The 22,812-nt window shown below is 37.8% G+C and overlaps 5 protein-coding genes across 9 annotated transcripts in view; 2 read left to right on the top strand and 3 right to left on the bottom strand.

Moving 5' to 3' along the window:
- The window catches only part of LOC117229568 (uncharacterized), a 107,245-nt gene extending 94,427 nt beyond the window's left edge, over positions 1-12,818 (bottom strand). The window contains exons 1-2 of one of the 5 annotated variants that reach the window (XM_076520188.1): positions 12,566-12,818; positions 882-1,137 (exon numbers count right to left, since the gene is read on the bottom strand). In XM_076520188.1, the coding sequence (XP_076376303.1) occupies positions 882-1,137; positions 12,566-12,650 (341 nt within the window). In that variant the 5' untranslated portion in view covers positions 12,651-12,818. Of the gene's footprint in view, positions 1-711; positions 738-881; positions 1,138-4,669; positions 4,710-5,734; positions 5,778-12,565 lie in introns of those variants that run through there. The other 4 variants (XM_033486117.2, XM_076520189.1, XM_076520190.1 and 1 more) reach the window with 4 other exon arrangements.
- A 1,253-nt stretch (positions 12,819-14,071) lies between these two features.
- temp (protein prenyltransferase alpha subunit repeat-containing protein tempura) lies at positions 14,072-17,671 on the bottom strand. Its single transcript, XM_033486126.2, has 2 exons — positions 17,421-17,671; positions 14,072-16,578 (listed from the first exon to the last, which is right to left on the bottom strand). The coding sequence occupies exons 1-2, from the start codon at positions 17,495-17,497 to the stop codon at positions 15,369-15,371; spliced, it is 1,287 nt and encodes a 428-aa protein (XP_033342017.1). The 5' UTR covers positions 17,498-17,671; the 3' UTR covers positions 14,072-15,368.
- Positions 17,672-18,208: 537 nt separating this feature from the next.
- On the top strand, positions 18,209-19,104 carry LOC117229574 (Tubulin binding cofactor A). Its single transcript, XM_033486128.2, has 2 exons — positions 18,209-18,493; positions 18,774-19,104. The coding sequence occupies exons 1-2, from the start codon at positions 18,364-18,366 to the stop codon at positions 18,998-19,000; spliced, it is 357 nt and encodes a 118-aa protein (XP_033342019.1). The 5' UTR covers positions 18,209-18,363; the 3' UTR covers positions 19,001-19,104.
- Positions 19,105-19,226: 122 nt separating this feature from the next.
- On the top strand, positions 19,227-21,033 carry LOC117229572 (programmed cell death protein 7). The gene is made up of 3 exons (XM_033486127.2): positions 19,227-19,995; positions 20,066-20,273; positions 20,339-21,033. Exons 1-3 carry the CDS (start codon positions 19,227-19,229, stop codon positions 20,460-20,462), a joined length of 1,101 nt encoding a protein of 366 aa, XP_033342018.2. The 3' UTR covers positions 20,463-21,033.
- On the bottom strand, positions 20,246-22,754 carry LOC117229569 (U3 small nucleolar RNA-associated protein 15 homolog). The gene is made up of 5 exons (XM_033486124.2): positions 22,618-22,754; positions 21,875-22,457; positions 21,574-21,794; positions 21,060-21,495; positions 20,246-20,991 (listed from the first exon to the last, which is right to left on the bottom strand). The coding sequence occupies exons 1-5, from the start codon at positions 22,705-22,707 to the stop codon at positions 20,756-20,758; spliced, it is 1,566 nt and encodes a 521-aa protein (XP_033342015.1). The 5' UTR covers positions 22,708-22,754; the 3' UTR covers positions 20,246-20,755.
- Positions 22,755-22,812: the final 58 nt, after the last annotated feature.

Here is a 22,812-nt window from a genome sequence, read left to right as displayed (position 1 = left end):
TCGGAAAGTAGGAATTACGCATAGTACAAGTCGTATTGTTGTGAAAAAGGAGGCAACGATTGTTGATCGAATGACTCAGGCGTCAGTCAAAAATCTTGATCCCTTCGAAAGTTAGAATTAAACCGCGAATTTTCTGCATTTATTAGAAAAATAAATAAAATATCAAATGAATTTAGGGACATCTATGCATTATTTTCGACTGACTTTAATCCATAAAGAAAGAAAGAAATTCCTAATGGAACAATGTTTGTTGTAACTGGTGAACACAATTCGTATTTCGCGATAAAATTATAAAGACACGCGAACAGTTTAATAATATCGCCACACTGTTTTCAACCGATCAAAATTGCAAAAAGTAACAACACATTTTTATTCGATTTCATTGAACGAACGCAAATTTTCCGAATCCAATTGCAAGTGCACCCAGGACAAAATAAGTATCGATTTCCTCTCTTTAACAATTGTAACAAATCGAGGGCGACCGTAACAATGCTCTCGAATGCTGGCAGAGCTGCATCGACTTTTAGTAGAGGAGCCGGGGAGCCCTTCACAGAACCGAAACTAATTAGCATGAACGTGTGGGAACTGATAAGATCGCGGCAGGAGTCACCTTCGTGTACGATTATTCGCGGCAAGCACTTTCTTGCGAGATATTCACTGCATGAGAACCAACTTTTCCGACCCGTACTGTACGTCCTACAGTGAACACACCTCTCAGTCATGGTAAACCGCACCGCCCAGCCTCTGCGCAGTATTCCGATTCGCGAGGAACCATCGACGAGGTCGGCTCGCGGGAATTGATATCCGAGCGTAGACGATATCCAGGTGGATTTGACGGAAAGTATACGGAACACAGCCACGCCGAATTCGAAAGGACTTACGTGGGCATCGACACGACCGGGCAGCCGAGTTGCAGGAGGTTCCTGGCAAGGTATTCCGGCGCAGGTGCGTCAACCGCAGGTGCGGAGTGCCTGGCGGGCCGGACTGGCGTAGTATCATCAGAGATGTCCGGAGTCCACTGCACATTGCTCAACTTTCCTTCATACGATGACACGTGTAATCGGTTCCGATCGACCTTAGGAGACCTCGGGATCCTCAGGGAACCGCTGCGTCGCACTTGCGTGCCCAGTTCGCTGTCTGAAACCGAGGAACAATTAGCTTTTTTTTCCATGGAAATGCGCGTTCTTTGAGCTCGAGCCAGACTCGTCGTCTAAACGCGATTCTAACTGATCGAAATTATTTTTATCACTACATTTCGCTTTATATGTAGACATCTGAATTTTAAGGAATAAAATTTTATTCGACATAAATTAATCGAATTTTTATTGAGATGTTAGACTAATTTATGAAACAATTTTTGCAGAAAATGTAATTGCTTGGAATGGCAACAAAATCGATGCTTTTATTTACCTTTTTATCTGGACCTCGAATGAACACTTAAACTACGCGATTTTTACATCTCTCGATGCCTACGAATCTCATTGTTTAAAGTTTTCTTATAGGCTCAGATAAAAACGATGACAAACACTATTTTGTTATTGTCCAACCGATTGCATTTTTGTAAACTATTTTCACTCATTGTCTGATAAATTAGTTAGTTCAACATCCCAACAAAATTTAAATAATTTGGTTCGATTTTGAAAAAAATGACTACGTTCTAAAAGATATCCGAATAATATCGTTACTCAGTGTATATCAAAAGTAACCCTTTTGTTTCTTATATCTTATCTTATTCATATCTATTTAGAATCATTTGTCACTTGTTTGCTCGCATAAATAAGAATGTAAAAGGTTTCGCAGAGATTGGAGTATAATGAACACAAACGTGTACAAAATGTAATAATTTTATCAAGTTATCCGATTCGTATTCTTCATTAGTTTCAGCAATATATAGAACCTCGTGTTCAATGTCTCAAACAGAATTTTACCCTTTAAGTTACGCTCTATAGTGATCTAATTTCGAAGCGAATGCTAGTGAATGCGTTATGAAGCTTCAGATGCAACACAACAGTCAATCCACTAATTAGCGAGTACATCCCTCTTGGACACAGTAATCCTACTAGTCACCTGATGGGCGATTTTCAGTCTGAAGTGCTGCGAACAGGAGATTGGAAACGCAATTTCTCAACCATTAACAACGACATTGACCTGTATTTAGACTATGCCATCGATGGGACCGTCATTAACGTGAATTCATATTTCGCTAGTATCACAAAATTGTTTCTGAATTTACTTTGGAAGATCTGTCTAATCAATGAACATCCTCTAGCGAATAAACATTTTCCATATAATATGAAAAAGTAATGTTTATCATACGCTTTTAAGTATCGCGTTACTTAAAATCTCTTTATTTTATTTATTATTTTTATTATTTATTAGGATTTAATTTACTGGAATATTACTGATCATTCATCGGTCGTTTGACACATTATTCATAAAATCCTATATTACACTTTAAACGAGAAGTTGCAACTATCAAGAAATGCTGGTTGCGTTCAGGAATGTATGAGAATTTTCTAATCTGGCATTCTAAAGCTCTTCAGATAAAATTCTTCTCGCTAGGGGCACGTTTGCATCTTCGCTTATATTGTATTCGCGTGGCTTCTTTTATAACAAACCGTTTCCATTTCACTTCGTTGGTCTGATATAAAACAGATTACGTTTGACATTTTTTGAGTCCGGGCTATCCGATATTTCTACCACACTCTGACTCAAGAGTTTCTAGAAAGCACTAGTATCAAACATTTCTTTAAGATTGGATTCGAAGCCAGAATATACTATTTAGTTCCTGACAATTAACCCCTTAATGTGCACGCTCGAGTTAACTCGAGCGCGCTAAACTGGCCAAACTGTGCACACTCGAGATAATTCGAGCGACGTTGTACTTTATGTTGCTATAATTTTTCACACTCGAATGCAATCGAGAATTGAAAACAACAATGTGAAAGCAAAAAAAAGAACAATCGTTTTATTGATATTTATCATTTACATGGGATTGTAAGCTATAACACTTACTTATTCAAGTATAAAATATATCCTTTTTCTACTTATCGCTTACGACTTATCTCTTCCTTGTGAGCCGCTTTCCGACAGCGTATTCATATTCAGATTCTGATTCGCTCATTTTTCAATATATATTTTACCAAAATATAATGTAAAATAAAATATAATAATAATAATAATAATAATAGTAATAGTGTAATATCCTGAAAATTAGAAATCATACCAATTGTATAAATTAATTAATTGTATTTTTGTAATTTTCTTGCCAAGACAACGTTCTAAATTGTGTTTTGTTACATTAAAAAAAAATTGATTCTTTTTGGCCGGCCTTTTTAAAAAAAACTGTGCATTAAGGGGTTAATTAAAATCCGTTAATTAAATTACGTAATTTAACGTAATTAAATTACGTTAACGTCAAAAATATTTCGAGAAAAATCGAGAAATGAAATTATAAATGACCCTAAGCATAATCTGTTATCTGTTGGTCAAAAAGGTCCGTCGTTCGAGCGTTAACGGGAACGTTTACTCGTTGGTATAAATACGTCATAGCACTCGCAATCTCCCCTAGTATCTTCGTCAGTAATATATTTTGCTGAATAACTGTTGTCGTCTGTCGCAGCCTCCTAACGCACGTGTACCATAATCCTGATGTCAATAACAAAGCACCCACTTCCACCTTAGATACGTATCTGCTCTTCCAACGCACTTTTATTGATTTATTCTGACTCCAGGAATTATTTGATCGCTAAATTTCCTGTCTGCAAAAAACCGGCGATTGCCGTTTCTCCGAAAAATTCGAAAAAAAATGTTTCCGCCTGTCATAACGGGTGGAAAAATTCTGCAAATTCGAACGCCTCTAAAAACATCGGAAAATTTCCGTCGCGACTGAACCTACCGTAGATTTGAAGATCGAAGCTTCTCCTTTATAACGGTGTGCCAAAGCTTGTTGTACGATTACCTTTTTACCGTCTTGTGGCACAAAAATAAGGAACAAGTTCTACTATCTCTCGCGGTGTTGCTTATACAGATATGTACGTATATGTGTAGCTACAAAGATGGCAGTATACTTCTCGCTCGAAGCTCAGTAAAACCACCAAAAAAAAAATCGCAGGTCAACTTTTAACTTTACCACCGTAGATTCAATGGCGAAAAAAATAATCCAATGTTTTTAGAAATATTCTAGTCATAGTTTCACTCGTAACATTCGCGGGAAGAAAATGTATCTATTTTCCATCGACGTATTACAAAACCGGATGCTTCGAGCATTAAGACGAGTCCAAGTTTATTGTTGCACGATACTTTTTCACGAAATTACACCGATTTATAACCGCAAGGATATTTCGATAGTCCGAGAATCACGTGTTCAAACACTTATTTGAGCCACTGCGTTATACATATATATTTTGTCGCGAAGCAGTACGATTTAGACGGAGCCATCGAATCCATTCACCAGCGTCGTCGGAGATGTTGCTTGTTGACGTAACGGTTAAATGGAAACACGTGTCGACTATTTTCGATTCGCATTCGCGGAAAAAAAGGCACGCCTACTTCCGGGCATGGTATGATTTTCGGTTTTCGGGGCTCGCGTTACGCGGGAAAATGCGCGGCACGATGATATTCCGCTTCGTGTCCGATTTTCAGATAATAATAGCACCGTGTCTGTTACCTGAGTGATGTCCACGTCTAGACATGATCGCGACTGTGCGATGTTTTTAATCCGGCGGCGATAACGGTCGAGACGGAAAGCGACGAGCAGGCTCGGAACGTTCGGTGCGAGGAGCGAAATTTGTTGCGCGAACGGTGAGTTTGTTAAACGAACAGCGACTGATGTTTTAAGAAACAGGTGCGGTAATGTTGTTGGGTCAGACGCGATTCTAACCTATTCTTGGCGACGGAGCTTTAATTCGCTTAAAACCTTCTTGCATCACGTCAACCTTAGCATTAGCATAGCATGTCTTCGGTTTCTCGAAAGTTACGTGAGACGTGAGAGCATTAAAAACATCGTTTTGTAATCGAGTCGACGGCGCCATGCTGTCTGAAATTCGACTTCTCGCGCAAAAAAAAAACAAAAACATATCCAGATGTCCTTTATATGCGATCGTTCTGAACGATCGTGAAATAAGCGTTTAATGAAAAATATAATTCGGCGCTTATACGAGCGATCTGAAACGTTTGCGACTAATAAAAAATTTAAATATTTCTAAACGTTTGCGTATTCACTGTTCTCGGCTTTGAAAAAATCTAGATAAATTCTGAAACGTTTATCGGAGCTTCCACTTCGACGTACAATTTTTTTCTCGAGTTAACTAATTTTTTCCAATTTCCACAAAATAAAGAAACACACCGATTTCGCACGTTTTGCGTTACAAGTTAGTGAAATTATGGAGGCTCTGTCGTAGAAAATTTCTACAGTCTAAATAAATCCAGTATTTTTGTCTTCGTAAAGTAATAAATATATATATATTATAATAAATATTTATATATATATTTCTGCGTTCGATAGGTTCAGTGTCAATGCCGAACAAGGTAAGCTCAATATTGCCGGAGCAACGTCGATACCTGCTGCGAGAATTAGCTGCTTTCCTCGCGAAGTGTTTTTGGCACAAGATTCCGCACGGTATTCGGAACGCCTCATTGTTCAAACAGTGTGAAACGGTCGCTAATTATGTCGTGCTAAAATCCGCGATTATGCTAGTGTGCTCGTGGTTTCGTGCGTATGGTGACAGCTTACCTCGTATCTGATTCAGTCGCAATGCCATATCGCAAAGCAAAAGGTTGCACCGTCCGACATGGGCGAAAGTAACATCGGATGAAAACAAAGATCTCAAGATGAGGGTCAAGGGAAGAGAGTTGTACAGTCGTCCAGTGCGTTTGTACTAAAAACACATTCAACGGTTTCGCAGAACTGTGAACGGACGAAGGGGGAACGTACGAAACACTGGTTCTTTCTTTGACCGTTCAGAGCGTAATAAATATAAGCAAAAAGCAGAAGCGTTAATGTGTGAGAAACGACCTCGTGGACCTCTGCCTAACGACTAAAAAGTTGGGCGTCCCCCAAGTACAAGGACAGTCACGTTTTTGGCAAAAGGCCGCGCATCCTTGCCGGGAATACGGTATTTCCCTGAATATTTGCGACACGTACGTCGCTTTTTCGCGGATCCCACCTGGTTCGGAATTATTTCCGACGATTCCGGGGTCGTCTAGGGAGACCCAAGATGACGCAATCAGCGAAATTTCGATGTAGGGAAGGAGTGGCGTGAAAGGGACACTTTTATTTCGAACAGGATATTTAGAGAAAAATTAACAAACTATTCTACTTTTTTACTACTTAATTTTAAAGGTCAAATATCTGGCTATATATATACGTGTGGATACGATTAATCTGTTTCTGTTAATATAATATCTCTAATATTTAGAGAAAAATTAAAAAACTATTCTACTTTTTTACTACTTAATTTTAAAGGTCAAATATCTGGCTATAAATATACGTGGATACGATTAATCTGTTTCTGTTAATATAATATCTCTAATATTTAGAAAAAAATTAACTACTTTATTTTAAAGGTCAAATATCTGGCTATATATACGTGGATACGATTAATCTGTTTCTGTTGATCTGCTAATAATAGTATAGTTTTTTAAATTATCATTTAACTAAATGCATACGGGTTACACATTCCAAAATCGTTTCGTACGCTATATTCGCTTTTTTGCAACTAAAATTCAGCCTTCTGCTAATTAAATTCGCATATTTGTAATTATTCGTAATAAAATTCATGTTGAATTTAAAAATTGACCAAAGGTGTATTTAATTTGCTGAACGATGAATAACATCTGCGAAAGTGTTAATTTGATTTACAAAATCAATATGAATACGATCTACAAAAGGATTAATTTGCAGCACAAAAAGATGTACATATATGATCTACGTATGTGTATGTGTAAGTGTATATAAAATATGCTTCGTTTTTATTTATGAAATATATTTGAAAAAAAAAGCGAAACTAGTCTACAATAGAGTTATATTCTTACTTCATTTGAGTATCTAATTTCTGACAGTTAATTTCGATCTTTGCATGTTCTAATAAGCTCTTTAAAAAACTAACTAATTTGAAGAAGTGCATGGACAAAAATTGATAAATGAAATTATAAACTATCCGAAGCCTGTGCAGTTGTTTTTGTCAAAGAGGTCCACCGTCGGATTGTTAATCGCTACGTTCAAGCAACGCTTATCAAGACGTTTATCTTTTAAACCGTTGGCACCCGTCGAACTAATTTTATTTACGCTTTAGCCGATATTTTGCTGCCGGTCGAAATAAGGTTACTCCGTATTTACTTGTTATTTTTGTCACGAGTAAGATGTATACAACTCTGTCGCAGAGGAAGGACAATATTGGCGTAGGGAGCGGGATCAACATGTAGTCGTGAATATTAATCAGCAGGCTACCTAAGATTTGTATTATTAAGTTCAATCAATGCTTCATTAGTATGCGAGAACTGTATAAATACTCCGAAATCATCTGTAATGTGTACAGTCAGATTGTATTTGTACAGTTACATGCGTCCGAGCAAATAGTTTCTAAATTAAAGCGAATGAGATAATTCGCGAAAGTTCAAACGTAGTTAATCGATAGATTGTGGATCTTTACGCGAGATGAAAATTGTCTGGATTAATTTATTATAAGAAGTGTCTATTGCGCAGAGATTTATTTCTCCTTTTATTAACTTTAATAAGTCGCAGAGAACGTAATAGTGTGTTTAAATTCTTCGTAAGTTTCGATTATCGTGTATTTAACTCTCTCTCTCTCTCTCTCTCTCTCTCTCTCTTTCTCTCTCTCTCTCTCTCTCTCTCTCTCTCTCTCTCTCTCTTTGCACTCGATTGGTGACTCTGAGGCACCACTAAGATTGTTAATTCACGTTCCAAGATAATTTTTATATTGATAAAGTTTAAATTTAAAAAATTGTTAAAAGTATAACTGTCATCACAAGTCATCGCAAGACTCAATTGCACGTGCATCAAATGCACTTTGTCATATAAAATGGAAATACTATAAGTCAGAAAAATTATTTTTAATTTACAGTTAAAACGGCTTCGAGTGCAAAGGGTTAATATTTTTGTCATAAATGCGTAAAGATCAACGGTATATTTATCGGAATACAAGTATAGTTATATGAGTTTCAAGTTACAGCATATTAGAGAACGTGGCAATATTTATATTTCTGTCGCTGTCGACGTCGCGACGTTAAAACCAAAAGAAAAAGGGAAATATTTATATTTGATGCCTGGTTCGATGAAATCGCGCGTGAAAGTCTAACACCAAAATCGACACTAATTCAGCTCACAATTACAAGATCGCAGCTTAATAAATAACAATATTCGTAAGACGTACTTGCCCACATTACTGGATACGATCGAGAGCACAACTTCTCTAACGGATCTGAATTCACAGATTGCCGGGGACAGTAAGTATAAATATTCTGTACGACGTTAAACTGAAAAAAACGTCCCACCAATAATTTTGATACAACTATGACCTCGAATGATAAACGTTTATCTGTGTCCAATTAAATGTTATATTCTGATAAAGAGGACACGTATCCACATACCATGGAGTTTCCGTATTTGTTAGAAAAATGAATCGATTGAATTTAAGTTAGCGAAGAAATTAGTTGAATTTAAGTTAGTTGTAATATACGACGAACGATCCATTTAGACAAACACGATATCGTTCAGTTCAAAGTTACGCGCTCCACGAATTTTGATTTACTCTCCATTTACTTTCGATTTCGATAAAAAAATTTCTATTATTGAAACCTTGGTCTCGTCTGGCCAGTATCCGCATTATAGTAGCTGTCAAATCGTAAAACATTTATGATAAGCGTAATATCGCTGGCACTTGACCGATAGCTCATTATTTCGGTCTCAATTAGTATTAAGTGACCACATACGTGCTCGTTATACAGAGAAGGTCACAAGTTCGTGTCTACTTCGAGGAGAAGAGTGCAGGCTCTCTGCGCATGAAAAATGTTTCATTTGACCGTTGAAAGGCAGCTCGATCAATCGCGAAACGATCATCATTAAAATGTATTCTGAGCCGCGTATTCAATGACAGAAGCTCGATCAACGTGTAGATGCAATTTCCGAAAATTAAACAAATAAGAGACATACTCTATCTTTTCTTTCTAATTGCACGCTATGAAAATTAAAAACATTCCTTTTGTTAACATAGTTAATTAATGCTTCTGGTGAACTAATTTATATAATTACCTTCAGAGTTTGTTGCTTGTTTAACTTCTATTACGTTACATGCACAATAATAATATAACTTAACTGTACATTGGTTTCGTTTTGTTTTCCTTATTTATAATTTTTATATTTTTTCTTTATCTTTTATTATATCTTTCTTTTTTATTTTTCTCTTCTATCTTCTCTCTCTTCTAATATTCTTCTCTTTTATCTTCTCTTTTATTATATCTCTATTATTATCTTTTATTATATTTTTTCTTATTTATAATTTTATACATATGTATATACACACACATATATATAATACATATACAATATATTATATATATGTATCTTTTTTATTTACAATATTTCACATATATATATATAGTTGTATTTAAATTCAAGATTTTATGATTTTATGACTTTAATGAAATGGTTTGAAATAAAATAATTGAAAAAATAGATGACTAAGATATCGAACCGATAGATTTCGAAGATGATTTCCTCGAGGATCGAAGATTTCTCGGCGGCAGCCAAACTGAACATGACTTGGGAATGGATTTGTAGCGCTGGTTGAAAGCAAAACCCGAGCCGGAGCCAAGCAATATACGATCAGGCAAATTTACGACGGTGCCGACAGCGAAAGTTTTCTCCGTCCTATAATTTTGCAATTTGGCGTACGGTCAAGTTCGCCGACTCGCGCGCGTTTGCTTGAGAAAGGACTAAACTATCGGAGAAAACGTATCCCGTCGAAGCGCGCCGCACGACGATGACGTCGGAGATGCGATTTTCTAGAAAGCGGACGTCGATGTGTTTCCTATTGTTACGAGCCCATTTAACCGAATGAAAACGAAACGACGCATCAATTCGGTTCATAGGAACCGGTCGAACGGAGCTGATATAATTCGATCCGAGAAATGATTTTGTTTCGAACGCGCTTTGTCCGCGACCCCGTTTCCGAAACAACATCGAATTTATTATCGAGATCGTAACGTTGTTCGATTGCAGATCATCGCAGATATATTCCACAGAAAATCGAAACGTTCGTTTTCGCGGAAGGCGAATTTCCGTTCGTTATTTGCGTTCACGGTGTTTTTGAATGATAGCGATTTAGCTTCTGCCAAACGGCGCGTGAACAGGATAAATTGCTAGCTTAGTCAAACAGAAACGCAGTTCCCCGTGCGATTTGCGATGCAGGACTCTGCACTTTGTCCGCGATGACTATGCCGATGATACAAACAGAGACGGCCACTTACGTTTACGGTGATCTTAAATCGCAGAACGTTGTCCGGTTACCGGTGCATTAAATAAACGCGAACCGCGCGGTGTTCCACCCTTGAATTTTGTTAAATAATTACATTACTGTAACATGCCCGTGTACGAAGTGCTAGAAAGATTGGTAAACAAAATCTACATAAGCAGTGCACGCGACATGTTAGGTCGTTAAGCACGAAAAATGCATACGTTACACTGTAATTTAAAAATCTGCGCACTTCGTACTTAACGGGCTAATTCCAATGCCATGCTTATGCAACATTCGCAAATTTAATTCAGTTCACGTCGAACGTTAAACAAGAATAACAGAGGCGGTAAAACTCCAAATATAAAAATGAATCGCGACTGTAAATTTGCGCCGTGAAAAGAAAAGTTCCTATTAATCTGTTGAAAGCGGTTTATCGATTAATATACAGGCATACACATAACGTTTCGTTTACGTGCGGCTGGTAAACGAATCTGGGTTAGATCTTGCAACTTGCAACCGACACGCGTCAATCCTCTTAGAGGATTTTCGTCAGTTTGACGGAACACGATGATCTTGTTTTCCGTTGGATTATTAGAGAGGAAACTATGTGTCGCCCCGGAGATGCTAAATTGCACCAGCACGTGTATGTGTACGTGCATGCATGTACACGCGCGCGCGCGCATACACACGCACTTGGCCGCGTACAGGTACACAACACAACGCTTTAAAGACTATGAATAAAGGATGTGAAAGGGGAGGGTGTATCTATACGTGGCTAATTAGACAATAGGTCAAGGTTCAAGAATTTTCTATCCCTGTGCCTAATTGTTGTCTCATAATTGCATTCTGCTTTATTAAAATCGTGGCGCCACTTGCGGTTAGGATTAATAATTGTGGCTAAAATAGTTTCTGCGTTTCGGAGACACACAACAGTTCGAGATGTAACAAGCGTTCGGGCAACGTTTAATTCGCGCTATCCGAATCGTTGCAGCCGCGCAAAAAGTTCGCGAAGCAGAGCTGAATTTCATTTATACTTTATTCCATCGAACAGCGGTTATTGACTAATGGATTTACTCCGTGGTAATTGGTCAAGGTCGGGGTGATTTCGTGTCCTTTTGATTATGTTTACTTAAGGAGCGACGATACGGGCATTTTTTTTCTTGTATTTTGATACCATATTATCGCGCTTCTTACGGAAATCGATAACTCGAAGAAATTATTCGATCGATAGGTTCGAAATATTGCAGCTCTTTCGCAACGCGATCGGTATATGAAGTTAATCACGCTGAAACGGTATAAAAATAAAGTGTCCCACAGTTCGCGGCATTGTGAATCAGAAGCGGAAATAATAAAGCGCGATTTAAAAGCGGCGACAAGAAACGCCTTTTGCGTGCTTGCCTTTGAGTATAACTATGGCAAGCCTTTTGCTTACGAAACCTTGTACGAAGACACAACAATGGTTTCCTAACTATATTCGTGTCCGACACGTCGAAGTACGTACTCCGAACGATTTGCGATGCGACATCGGAGACAATTTGCGCGTTATCAATTTACAACTGATTTACTGAAACAAAAAAAGAAAAAGAAAAAAGAACAAAATATTCGTATTCTTTGCAAATTGACGGATTCGCGGTACGCATTGTTGGCCAAAGAAATCAGTCTCCATCCGCGCACTTACGTCTCCGATCAAAGTACCGCAATATAAACTATAAATAAACGCGCAATCTACATGTATGCGCACGCTAATGAGGCATCATAACTCCTTACCTTCCGACAGCTATCGAGACACATATGCGTTTGTTCGACTTTCCTCGACGCTAGAACTACGGAACGCTAAAGACGACAACTTTATAAATACGTTATTCAAATAATCGGAGAAAGATGCAAAATCATCCTGTTTAATTCGAAATCACTGCCGTTCAACGCAGCGTCGAATTTAACGCGCGACTGAACTTTCTACGTTTCGAAACTTTCAACGATTCGGCGGAAACGGCTAGACCAGTTAATTATCGCCGCCTGTTTTCCCCGGCAAAGCAAAATTAAGAAACAGGTGGCTAATGATTGGACGCGAGCAGGGAATCGGGACTTACCTTTTTTTTGAAACAGCTGCATCTGGTCGAGCTGCGCTGGATCTTCCCCGGGACTTTCGTTGCCGGGATCAGCCTCGGACGACATAAATTTCACTTCCGATAGTTCCTGCTTCCGGTAGTGGAATGAACAAAGACAACCTCGGCCGACCCGCCACTGCACACCTTGCCAATGCCGCTTCCTCGGCTGTGTCGTACCGGTGGAATTTCTGAGGATGCCTATCGACCGCCTAGTTGTGCCTCGAGGCACAATCGAACCAATCGACCAATGAAAGTAATAGAGAATAGTCACGTGCGGGGTCTCGGCGATATATTAAAGTATTAATCTGTCGCACAAACGGCCGCGTCCGGGGTGCCAAAATTCGTCACGTTTCGCGCCGCGCGTTTTGCAACGGCACAGTTTCACGTTCGACGCCGCGCGTACCGAAAAACTACATATATATATGTATACGTGTGATACGTGTGTATGTATATCTTCGATCGATCGCGCGATGAATGAAATTTCATTCCCGGACCGACCGGAATCGTTGCTCGTGGCTCAACAATAGGCCCGCGGACAACCGGGTGACGTTACTTTCACCGGTGCGTCTAAACTCGAATCGCGAGGAATCGGTGTTTGTGTTGAATTACAGCAACCTGTCTCTCCGCGAACACGCACACACACGTGCCCACGGCGCACGGTATAACGCGTCGTTTAAACGGCGCCTCTTGCAACCGAATTTCCGCGGACTTTGTTCCTGCGACAACTGTCTGTCTCTGGTTCATCGAAGATACCACGAAATTATTATGAAATGAAATTCGAAAACGCTAAACCTACCGAGCCGTCCGCAATTTTTGTTTCAAAATTACAGAGATTATGAAGACCCTTTCGCGACTGAAATAATTTCTCGGTCGACGCGCACGTTATAACAAAAACTGCGAAAGACCTAAATAAATACGGTCCTCTCGTTGTAGAATAACATGCGTCATGTCATTTCAAGGGATATCGGCGTGTTTAGTGTTTCGAATACAGTACAGAAAATTGAATATTTTTGAGAGATCGATGCAAGTTGCTTTACTCTTTAATTTCTTTTTTCTCTGTTGAAAGAACGCATCGCATCGGTCTGGATCGCGTTATTTTTACCTCTGGCAACTAAGTTTGTCACAGTGTAGCAGCATCTTGGAACGCATCGTCGTACGTTTGGCGGGGTGTTACTGTATTTTCCGAATGTGTGTGGGTCAATGGTCGCGATTCGGTGACGTGATCGGTGAGTTTTCTGGCCCGAAACGATGACAGAGCCGTATTTACTGTTAGCGCGGATAGACCGACTGAAACTGTCGTCCTCGTGCTGCTAGGAAACGTTATCGCGGTGTTAATTCCGGAAATCCAGTGGTGTTGAAAGATTAAGGTCAAGACGCGAAGTGCGAAATCGCATTAATGATCGTGTGTGTGCGTGCGTGTGTGCGTGCGTCTCGATGCGTGGCGTCTTCGTCGGTGCATGCGGATCAGAGTTCGTTGCGCAAAAAGAATTTCTGACAGGGTTTACTGAACTTTATTAACACGTAACAATGAAACCGGAAGTTAGGTAGGATTCGGTGTTTATGAGAAATTAGACGATCGCACGCGCTTTTACGGACCGTTCCCGGTAGACTGATTGTGAGATAGTCCAGTCGAAAGTCTAAAGGTTTATTTTTTGGTCAGATTGTCGCGCCCAAAGGGGTATAACGTGGCCAATTGCGACGAAACGATTTAGTCCGGCCGATTCTCTACAGCCCCGCTCGAACAGATTCCGCCTGTGCTAAGATGACTAAAAAAACCATTACAAAACTAACATCTTTTCTTTTCTCTTTTTTTTTTTTCGTTTTTTTTGTTTTGTTTTTTTTACTTCCTTCATATTTCATCAATGTCCGGCTATACACGTCTTGTTTCACGGTAATACTTCCCTATAGCCTCAAAAGACACTTTATTTTTCTTTGTATTTACGTAATTGTACTAGTTCCTCGTAAAGGTCGGACAGCGTTTTGAATATCAAACGCCTAGCCGATCAACGTTTTCAACGGTCATTACACGCGACATCGCGTTCAAACATCCCTCAAACAATACACGGTAAACGTTTCAAAAATAAGTATCGATACTCATTCCATTTCATCTACACTGTCGCACGTTCGATCTTATACAATAAAAACGGCGCTATAGTATTAACGCGCAGAGGGCTCGCTGCGCCAAACGATTTGAACGAGAGAGCACTATTGAGAGATACAATTCATAAGAGTAGTATACGTATCTAGGAATAACACCTGTGTGGAGTACAGAGTAAGACTTATTGCGTGATTCTTACTTGCAAGGAGTGCTAGCCAAATGGTCCCCTCGGATCGCCATGAAACTAACATGTAACACGAATGTCGGAAAAATATTCGACATGCACGAGCATTAACGGCTGCCATTCGCGTTCGCGTGCATTTCAATTGTGATCTGGTTACCGCGGAACACCTTCGTTTATCCTCGTAATCGTCTACCAATCTAGATACGAATCAAATACGAGCAAGCTGCAATCTCTAACGTCAAACTTTGTGATAAATATTATAACAAACGCTTCGCGCGTTCGTGTCATGCGCGTTGAGACCTTTTCTTTTTTAGAAATAATAGTATCTGTCGAGTACTTTGTCGAGCTTTACACATTACACGGTATACGTTTCATGAAAGTCGGAGGGGCAAAACTTGGATAACGCCCGTTGTTAATGACACTCGATCTATGCCCGATACAAGTAGGATTATACAGCTGAATACGCGCGCATCGTCATTTATTTAAAAGTACAATTTCAACGGCTAACAGGATGAACACCTGATCCCGAACCCGATATTTCGAAGAAACTTGAAGAATCTCTCGACGAGCATCTTTTCGTGTTGGTCTCGTTTGGTCGCGAGCTCGCCGAGCTTCTCGGTCCGCGCGCAAAACGCCTCCACAAGAAAATCATGGCACAACATCGCATCGTCTTCTATCGCGGCTAACTTGTTTTGAACGTCCGCCGCCTGGACCGATTCCTCGGCACTCTCGTCGTCCGTTCGGCAGGAATGCTTTATATACATCGCGATGAAACGCACGAGAACACACGCCAGGAACCTACGGTGACACCAGAGAGCCTCGTAGTCGTTATACATGCAAATAGCGCTCTCGTTCGCGCGGCATTCCTCCGCCCAGTAAGACAGAGTACGAAAGTACGCTTGTTGTTCCGCACTCGTGGAACTCGCTTTATATTCTGTCTCCATAACGTTGAACAGCCGCTGTAATTTATGCGCGTCACCGATGTTAGATTTAATGTACGCGAACAGTTCCTCCCTACATTGCTCGGTGATCGCCGGACACTTTATCAACGACTCTCTAGGTAGTTCTTTGAACTCGAACATGTACTTCTGCAACAAGAATTGTCGATAGGAAAGTCCGCTGTAATCCGATACGTGTCTCTGACACCACGCAAGCGTGTTCTTCCACTCGTTTTCGAAATTAGGATAAGCGAAGCCTCGCGACTCTCGGAGAGCCATCACGTGCCGCCGGTGACTCCACGCGTTGTAGTTGTTCGCGTACCTGTCCGCGCAGGTCGTCACCAAGTTCAATTCCGTGCATAGAGGCGACTCCGCCGATTCGAAATCGTAACGGCTGTCTTTGGCGTTTAGTACGTACAACAATAACCACTGCCGGTAGGCGAACGCGTCGAAGCATTTCGGCTTATGGTAGAGCACCAATCGTGAGAAAGCAAATTCCTCCGACACCTCTAATTTGTGGCTTCTCACTAACTCCCGTCGCATATTCCAAAACGTCGTGACATCCGGATTTAATAGCAGAGCGCCCAGTAACCATCTTGCTATTGTGCTAGGCTCCTCGCGCCTGTGTTTGTTCTGACGAAGTTCAAAGAGTCGGCGATAAGCGTAGCAACAAAGTGGTTGTACGCACCACGAGGCCAATCCAAGAGAGTCCTCCTGATGAAATACTGGTGATTTATTTTCATTATCTTCCGCGGGAACTATTTCGAAGCTCTTCCTGAAATTATACATGAACAATGTTTCTTTCAGTTCTTTCTCCTAAACTATTATAACGAGATTCGTACGTGTGCGATTAATAATTTTTTAAATAATTGCTTTCTAATTATAAGTTAACGGGGGTTTTTTTTTTAAATACGTTTTCCAACGAATCATAAAATGTATATTACTGGTAAACATATAATATTCTGTGACTTAATCATTGTCGTTATTGTGTTGTTTTATTAAAAAAAAGAAATACAATCTTCGAAAACGAAATAAATAATACAAATTATTTCTAAGGTATATTAGATGTATATCTGTACATGTGAATTACATAACAACACGTGAGACATCTAGAAAATGCTGTAAAAGTAATGATAATTTAGAGGTATGCATAACTATTGTGTTTCCCCGAATGTTTTTAATGTCCGTAACTCCAATTTAATATTTCACTAGTGACAGTTAATAGTACAGTGTATTGACAATAGATCACAACTTGCAAGATTTGCATAGAACTGTATATATACGAAAGAACATGCATTGATAATACTTCTAACATTTAATAATCGTGATGGCGCCATAGTTTCATATTGTAGATATCAGAGAGAGATACCAACATTACTGATACTGTATTTACTATGCAAACCTTTTGCGAAGCGTCGTATGTACGCGTGTCTCATTAAGACTTATAAATGACGGTGTTGTAAATTTGTTGGACCGATGATCGAACGCACAACAACAATGACGTTGAGTCGCGAACGTAACGGACTCACTGACGCATCTGATCGGAGAATTTAGTGACAATTTTCACAGATATTTTTAAAGACTCCGCCCTCGTAATGTATCTACGAAAACACTCACAGTGACGGATTCTTCTTCACCACATTTTCGATGTCGGAAAGAATTTTCTCTGCTGCCGGAAAAATATCGTCTTGCATTGTAATCTTGCCACTATTGTTCGTTACATGTCTCGTAGAATTAAGTATAAACCAATACACGATTAACCCTTCTGTTTCTCTCTTGCTGCACCTTTCAATGCAGACACGATGTAGCGTTTTTCTGCAGAAGTGTTGGGGGGATATACTGTGATACCGTTTGAAGTTTCCTGTAAGTCTCGAACGTTCGAAATCAGATGGCGCGAAATTATTAACGATGAAAGATACTGATAAAGACCAGAATTTGTATTTAACAGTTCCCTGAACGAAAGAAAACGAATTAATGTTAGCAAAAATAATCTCAATGTCTTTTCTGTAAGGTTATGGTCGCTAATATCTTTCACACATGTGCTTATAAATATATATCAAACGGTTTATACTGTTATTATCGTTGCGTATAAATGTTAAACACAAAAGCACATTTATTTTAAGCATTCTAATTGTAGTTATTGTTACTATAGATAATTAAAGTTGAAATGTGTTTCTTCCGCGGTAAATACATTCTTGCTTTATGAAAGATATACATTTGAACACTGTTTATTTTAAGGAACAGAAAATAGCTTTCCTGCGTTATTTAATGTAAATATTACAACATTTTTAATGTAAAATTCTGTCCTTACCGTTGAGGCAGCATTGAGAATAAGGAAACGATTAATCGAAATATATCGACAGTTTCGATAAGTGTCATGCTATAGAGGGACAACTTAATGGAGTACAACTCTCCGGCTACAAATCGGTATAACCTATACGTCACTGAATTCCCTCGAATTCATTTATACCTACTCATCTTACCTTATAAGGAAAAACTTTAGTTTAGTCGGTGAACACTACATTTTTGGCACACGAGGTAAACTATTTAAATTAAAACAATGTCTGATCCTCGTATAAGAACTCTAAAGATTAAAACTGGAGTAGTGAAACGTCTCGCGAAAGAAAAAGTTACGTATGAAAAAGAAGCAGCACAGCAACGTGAAAGGATACAAAAATTACAGGAACAGGGTGAGAATACTTTGAATAATGCAATCGGAAGCATATCTTAATTTCTCATTAACTCGATCCTTTCAATAGCTGTGTTATTTGTTGCGTCGCTTCCGTACATTTTTCACCTTTTTTTTTATACTGCTACGACAGACTGTTTGCTTGATTAAAAAGTAGCTACATCACTTGCTGTAATATTTGTAATCGCGTTTACAACACACGTACTGCTGCAAAATAAATTTCACAATTACTCAAATAAATTTCAAGACTCAACATTTTCATATTTGTATTTATTTTGCAGACAAAGATGGTTACGATGTAAAGAAGCAAGAAGAAGTTCTTCAAGAATCGCTCATGATGGTACCGGATTGTCAACGGCGTCTCGTAAAAGCATTTGATGAGCTTAAAAAAATTTTAGAAACGGAACAAGATTTAAAAGAAATCGAAGATTACATAGAAGCTGAGAAAGTATTAGAAGAAGCCGAAGCTCAACTCCCTAAGGAAGGAGGGATTATGGATATGTGTTAGAAAGTGTAATTATATTAAGAAATTGCCAAAAGTTATGAAGAAACTATATTTTCATCTAACAAATACTTTATAAGCAAAATAAAATAATCATTTACCGCACACAACAGTGATAGCATTAAGACATTTTATATTTAATCGAGTTAAGTGGCAATTTTTAATGCTTATGTTTAATGGTTAAAGTATTGCAGAAAGTTCCACAGAAAATTGCTGGAACTAAGATTACAGTATGTATCGTCCAATAGATCAGTCTATTTATAATGCAAATTATAGTATGAATGTTTATCCAAATTATATTTGTCCAATCGGTACATCTTCTGATGTTACCAACGTTACAATTACAAATGAAAACCGATATGCTGACGAAAAGGATATTGAACATATCCTAGAAAAAGTTGACCTGCCTAAGAATATAAACGACCAGAAAAAACTTCAAAAAAGTTCTAAAATTGCAACTACCAAAGATGCCATAACAGCAGCATATAAATTAAATGAAAAATTAAAAGTAATTTGTGCAGAACTAAAAAATGATGAAAATTTATCAGAGGAAGAATGGCAAGAGAAAATTAATATTTGTGAAACAGCAAAAAGCGAAATTATGAAGTTATTAGAGCCTATTAAAGATCCAAATTTCTTAAATCACCTAAAGAAACATTTAGAAAGACGTAAGAAAAAAAGATTACGAGAACGAATTAAAAAAGAAAAATGGAAACATGAAAAAGTAATGAGAGCAGAAAGAAGAGCGAGATTACATGCACAGATTGATTCATGGATTAGAAAAGAACAAGCTGTAATAGAGAAGGAGAAGCAGGAAGAAAATTTACGTAAAGATGCAGATATGATCTTATCTGATATTAGAGGGAAACGAAATGATGCAAGGAAATACCTTGGATTGTTACAAGATTTAAAAAATTTGAGAAACATTAAAACCAATATTGCCAGAGCGAGGGGAGAACATTTATCTTCAGTAGCTGATGAAGCATTTAATAATATCATAGGTACTATTACAGTTACATTCAACAAAGCTATATTAAAATTAATACTAATCAATCTATTCTTTCTATACAGCAAAGTTAACAGAACAATGGTCAGCACTTGATAGAGAATATTCGATAGAAGAACAAGGTTTAAAATTGATGTTAAAAACTGATAATGAAGAAAGAATTGAGAAACAAAAGAAAAATGTATTTGATGAGTGGGAAAATGTACTTTTTGGGAGAAATATGTTAACAAATGATCAATATGATATTGATTTAGCTAATTTTATTAGTGTGAGGTAGATATAATATTTAATTATTTTATACATATATTTTTACAGTAACATAATTGTTTTATTTCCAGAACTGCTTGGGACAAATACATAAGTACAGATGGTGATGCATCATCAATTCCACTTGGATGGGTAATGCCTGATAAACCTTCTTCTGCTGCCTGGCAAAAGTGTCTCAAAAAAGAAATACCATGAAGTGAACCAATAAATTGTAATTTAGGGACATAATTATACTTTAATAGACGCCTTAATAATTTCTATTGTATGCACATACTGTATGTAATGTAATTTAGGAAATGTGAAAAACTTCTCTGGTCTATTGCATATTATCTTTTTAATGTTTATACTCAATTTTTATTATCTTATCATTTAGAGAATCTAGCGAATGAAAATACATGATACATGATATTTTAATTTCATTAAAAATATATGAAAAATATGTACAAATTCTTCTATCATGCGTGATGCGACAATATAATGAATTATAATTATGCTATACTTAAAATTAGATTTTTCTGAGCTGCAGTTGATGGTTCCAATGCGAGATTGTCTTTGACTATTGCGGGAGCTACAGTTTCTGCAGCAGATAATATTATGTGTAATTTTCCTTGCAATTCTGATAGAGCTAATATTAAATTTTCTTCTTCTTCCAATTTGTATGCTAAAATAGTAAACATCTTTCGTGGTTCTGGGCCAAGTTCATCCAAACGATCTTCGTAAACATCTGTTAAAATAAAACTTATTAGAATACATTAACTAATCAATATTTTAAAAAGCGTATTCAATACATACCCATTAAAGTATTGGCCACATGTACTAATACTCTTCCAAATTGAACATTTCCCACATGTTTATTTAAAAATTTTATGATATTTACAAGAGATTTGCCGTTTCTACCAGCAAGAGCTTGTTTTAAACCTTGTCTTCTGATAAGTTCTTGCATGAGTGCAACCGTAACATGTGGTGCCTTATTTACAACATAAGTCATCATGACACAGTCCAAAGCTTTTGAATATTGAAACTTTCTTAAATAGGTATCGTGTTTAGACATGATTTCTTTCATATCCTCACTTATTACCATGTCTACATGTGGTGTGTGCAAATTTTTACCCGAATGCCTATATGACACTTTTTTACGTTGTGGTTTCTCTTGCTTCATATCTTCTTCTCTTCTTCTGACAGAAATTAATCCGTCAACCATACCGGCTACTATAGTTTCATCATTCGACTAAAGTGATAAAATTTGATTTAACAATTGACATTTATATTCTATAGCTTATAGATTAGAATATGAATATTTTCTTACACTGGTTCCTATGCTAAGAACTGAATTTGGATAGTCTAATGAATGAACAGTCTTATATGTGCCAGCATCATAAATTTTTACATGTCTATCCAACGAGCCAGATAAGATCCTGTGACCATTTGAAGCCAGTTTCAAACATGTTACAGTTTTATGATGTTGCACAATTTTGGCAAGTAATCTTCCTCCAGCAAGTGCATCCCATACTCTAATTTCTGTTCCACCTTTTTACAAACATGCAACACATATTTTTTTATATATTTGAACTATGTTGGTAAATTATTAATTAAATAAAGTACTCTACCTGCAGACAAAAATATTCCACCAGATGGTAAAAATAATAAACTTTCAACAGGTGCTTCATGGCTAACATTGAGAATTTGTTTGTTTGTTCTTGTATCGTACATATAGATGTGTTTATCGTAACCACCAGATAATAATATATCTTTGGAAATAGGACTAACTGCACCAGCCCTGATATAGTCCGAGTGTTCATGAAATGATATAACTTGTTTTTCACTGGGTATATCCCAAACAACAACCGTTTTATCATCAGAAAATGAAGCTATGTTTAGATTGTTGGCTGTAAAGAAAGTTCGGTGTACGGCAGCTTTATGTCCAGAAAAAAGTCGAAGGAGACTTTTTGTGTTAACATCGAAGAGTCTAATAACTGCTTCTTCACCACCAGCACAAAGCAATTTTCCATCGCTGCGGAAAGAGCCGCCGTAGGCAGCTTCCTTAAATCTGCTAAGGTTCTTTATGACTAGCTTTGTAATTGGATTGTATACTTGTACTCTTACAGAACATGTGACAGCAAAATAATGTGGTTCCACCGGTGAAAAATCAATATAATCTACAGGTCCGAATTCCTTAACCAAAACAGGAGCCTGTTGAATAAATGTAATTCATTTTAAAATATAATCACGTTTACCTAGCTATGCTAGACATAATTGTTAGGTTAAGTTGTACGCACGTGGGTGTTATAAACTAATCGATATACTACTATCATTGAGAAATTTGTTATTTTTACAACTAAAACATACTTACAGTATACTTTTTCCAATATATGTTGTCCGGGGTTAATTCAGTTCCCGATCTTGCAAATACTTTGGTATTTATTTTCTTAAAGGACGCCATTTCTTTAAAAATGTCAGCTGTAATAAAGGATAGTAGAGGGGGCAAACTTCTCTCGTTGACAATTGATGGAAACTGCTCTCTATTTTTCCGTAATTATTCAGGAAC

Source organism: Megalopta genalis, chromosome 3, assembly GCF_051020955.1.
Source record: "Megalopta genalis isolate 19385.01 chromosome 3, iyMegGena1_principal, whole genome shotgun sequence".
Classification (NCBI taxonomy): Eukaryota; Metazoa; Arthropoda; class Insecta; order Hymenoptera; family Halictidae; genus Megalopta; species Megalopta genalis.
This window is presented reverse-complemented; position numbering and strand designations above follow the sequence as displayed.

Coding starts and splice junctions, on each gene's coding strand:
- temp (XM_033486126.2), bottom strand. CDS start 17,497: ATGCAAGACGATATTTTTCCGGCAGCAGAGAAAATTCTTTCCGACATC. Junction 16,579..17,420: donor GTGAAGAAGAATCCGTCACT/GTGAGTGTTTTC, acceptor GTATAATTTCAG/GAAGAGCTTCGAAATAGTTC.
- LOC117229574 (XM_033486128.2), top strand. CDS start 18,364: ATGTCTGATCCTCGTATAAGAACTCTAAAGATTAAAACTGGAGTAGTG. Junction 18,494..18,773: donor ACAAAAATTACAGGAACAGG/GTGAGAATACTT, acceptor TTTATTTTGCAG/ACAAAGATGGTTACGATGTA.
- LOC117229572 (XM_033486127.2), top strand. CDS start 19,227: ATGTATCGTCCAATAGATCAGTCTATTTATAATGCAAATTATAGTATG. Junction 19,996..20,065: donor AGCATTTAATAATATCATAG/GTACTATTACAG, acceptor CTTTCTATACAG/CAAAGTTAACAGAACAATGG. Junction 20,274..20,338: donor GCTAATTTTATTAGTGTGAG/GTAGATATAATA, acceptor TTTTATTTCCAG/AACTGCTTGGGACAAATACA.
- LOC117229569 (XM_033486124.2), bottom strand. CDS start 22,707: ATGGCGTCCTTTAAGAAAATAAATACCAAAGTATTTGCAAGATCGGGA. Junction 22,458..22,617: donor TATATTGGAAAAAGTATACT/GTAAGTATGTTT, acceptor TTTATTCAACAG/GCTCCTGTTTTGGTTAAGGA. Junction 21,795..21,874: donor TGGAATATTTTTGTCTGCAG/GTAGAGTACTTT, acceptor GTTTGTAAAAAG/GTGGAACAGAAATTAGAGTA.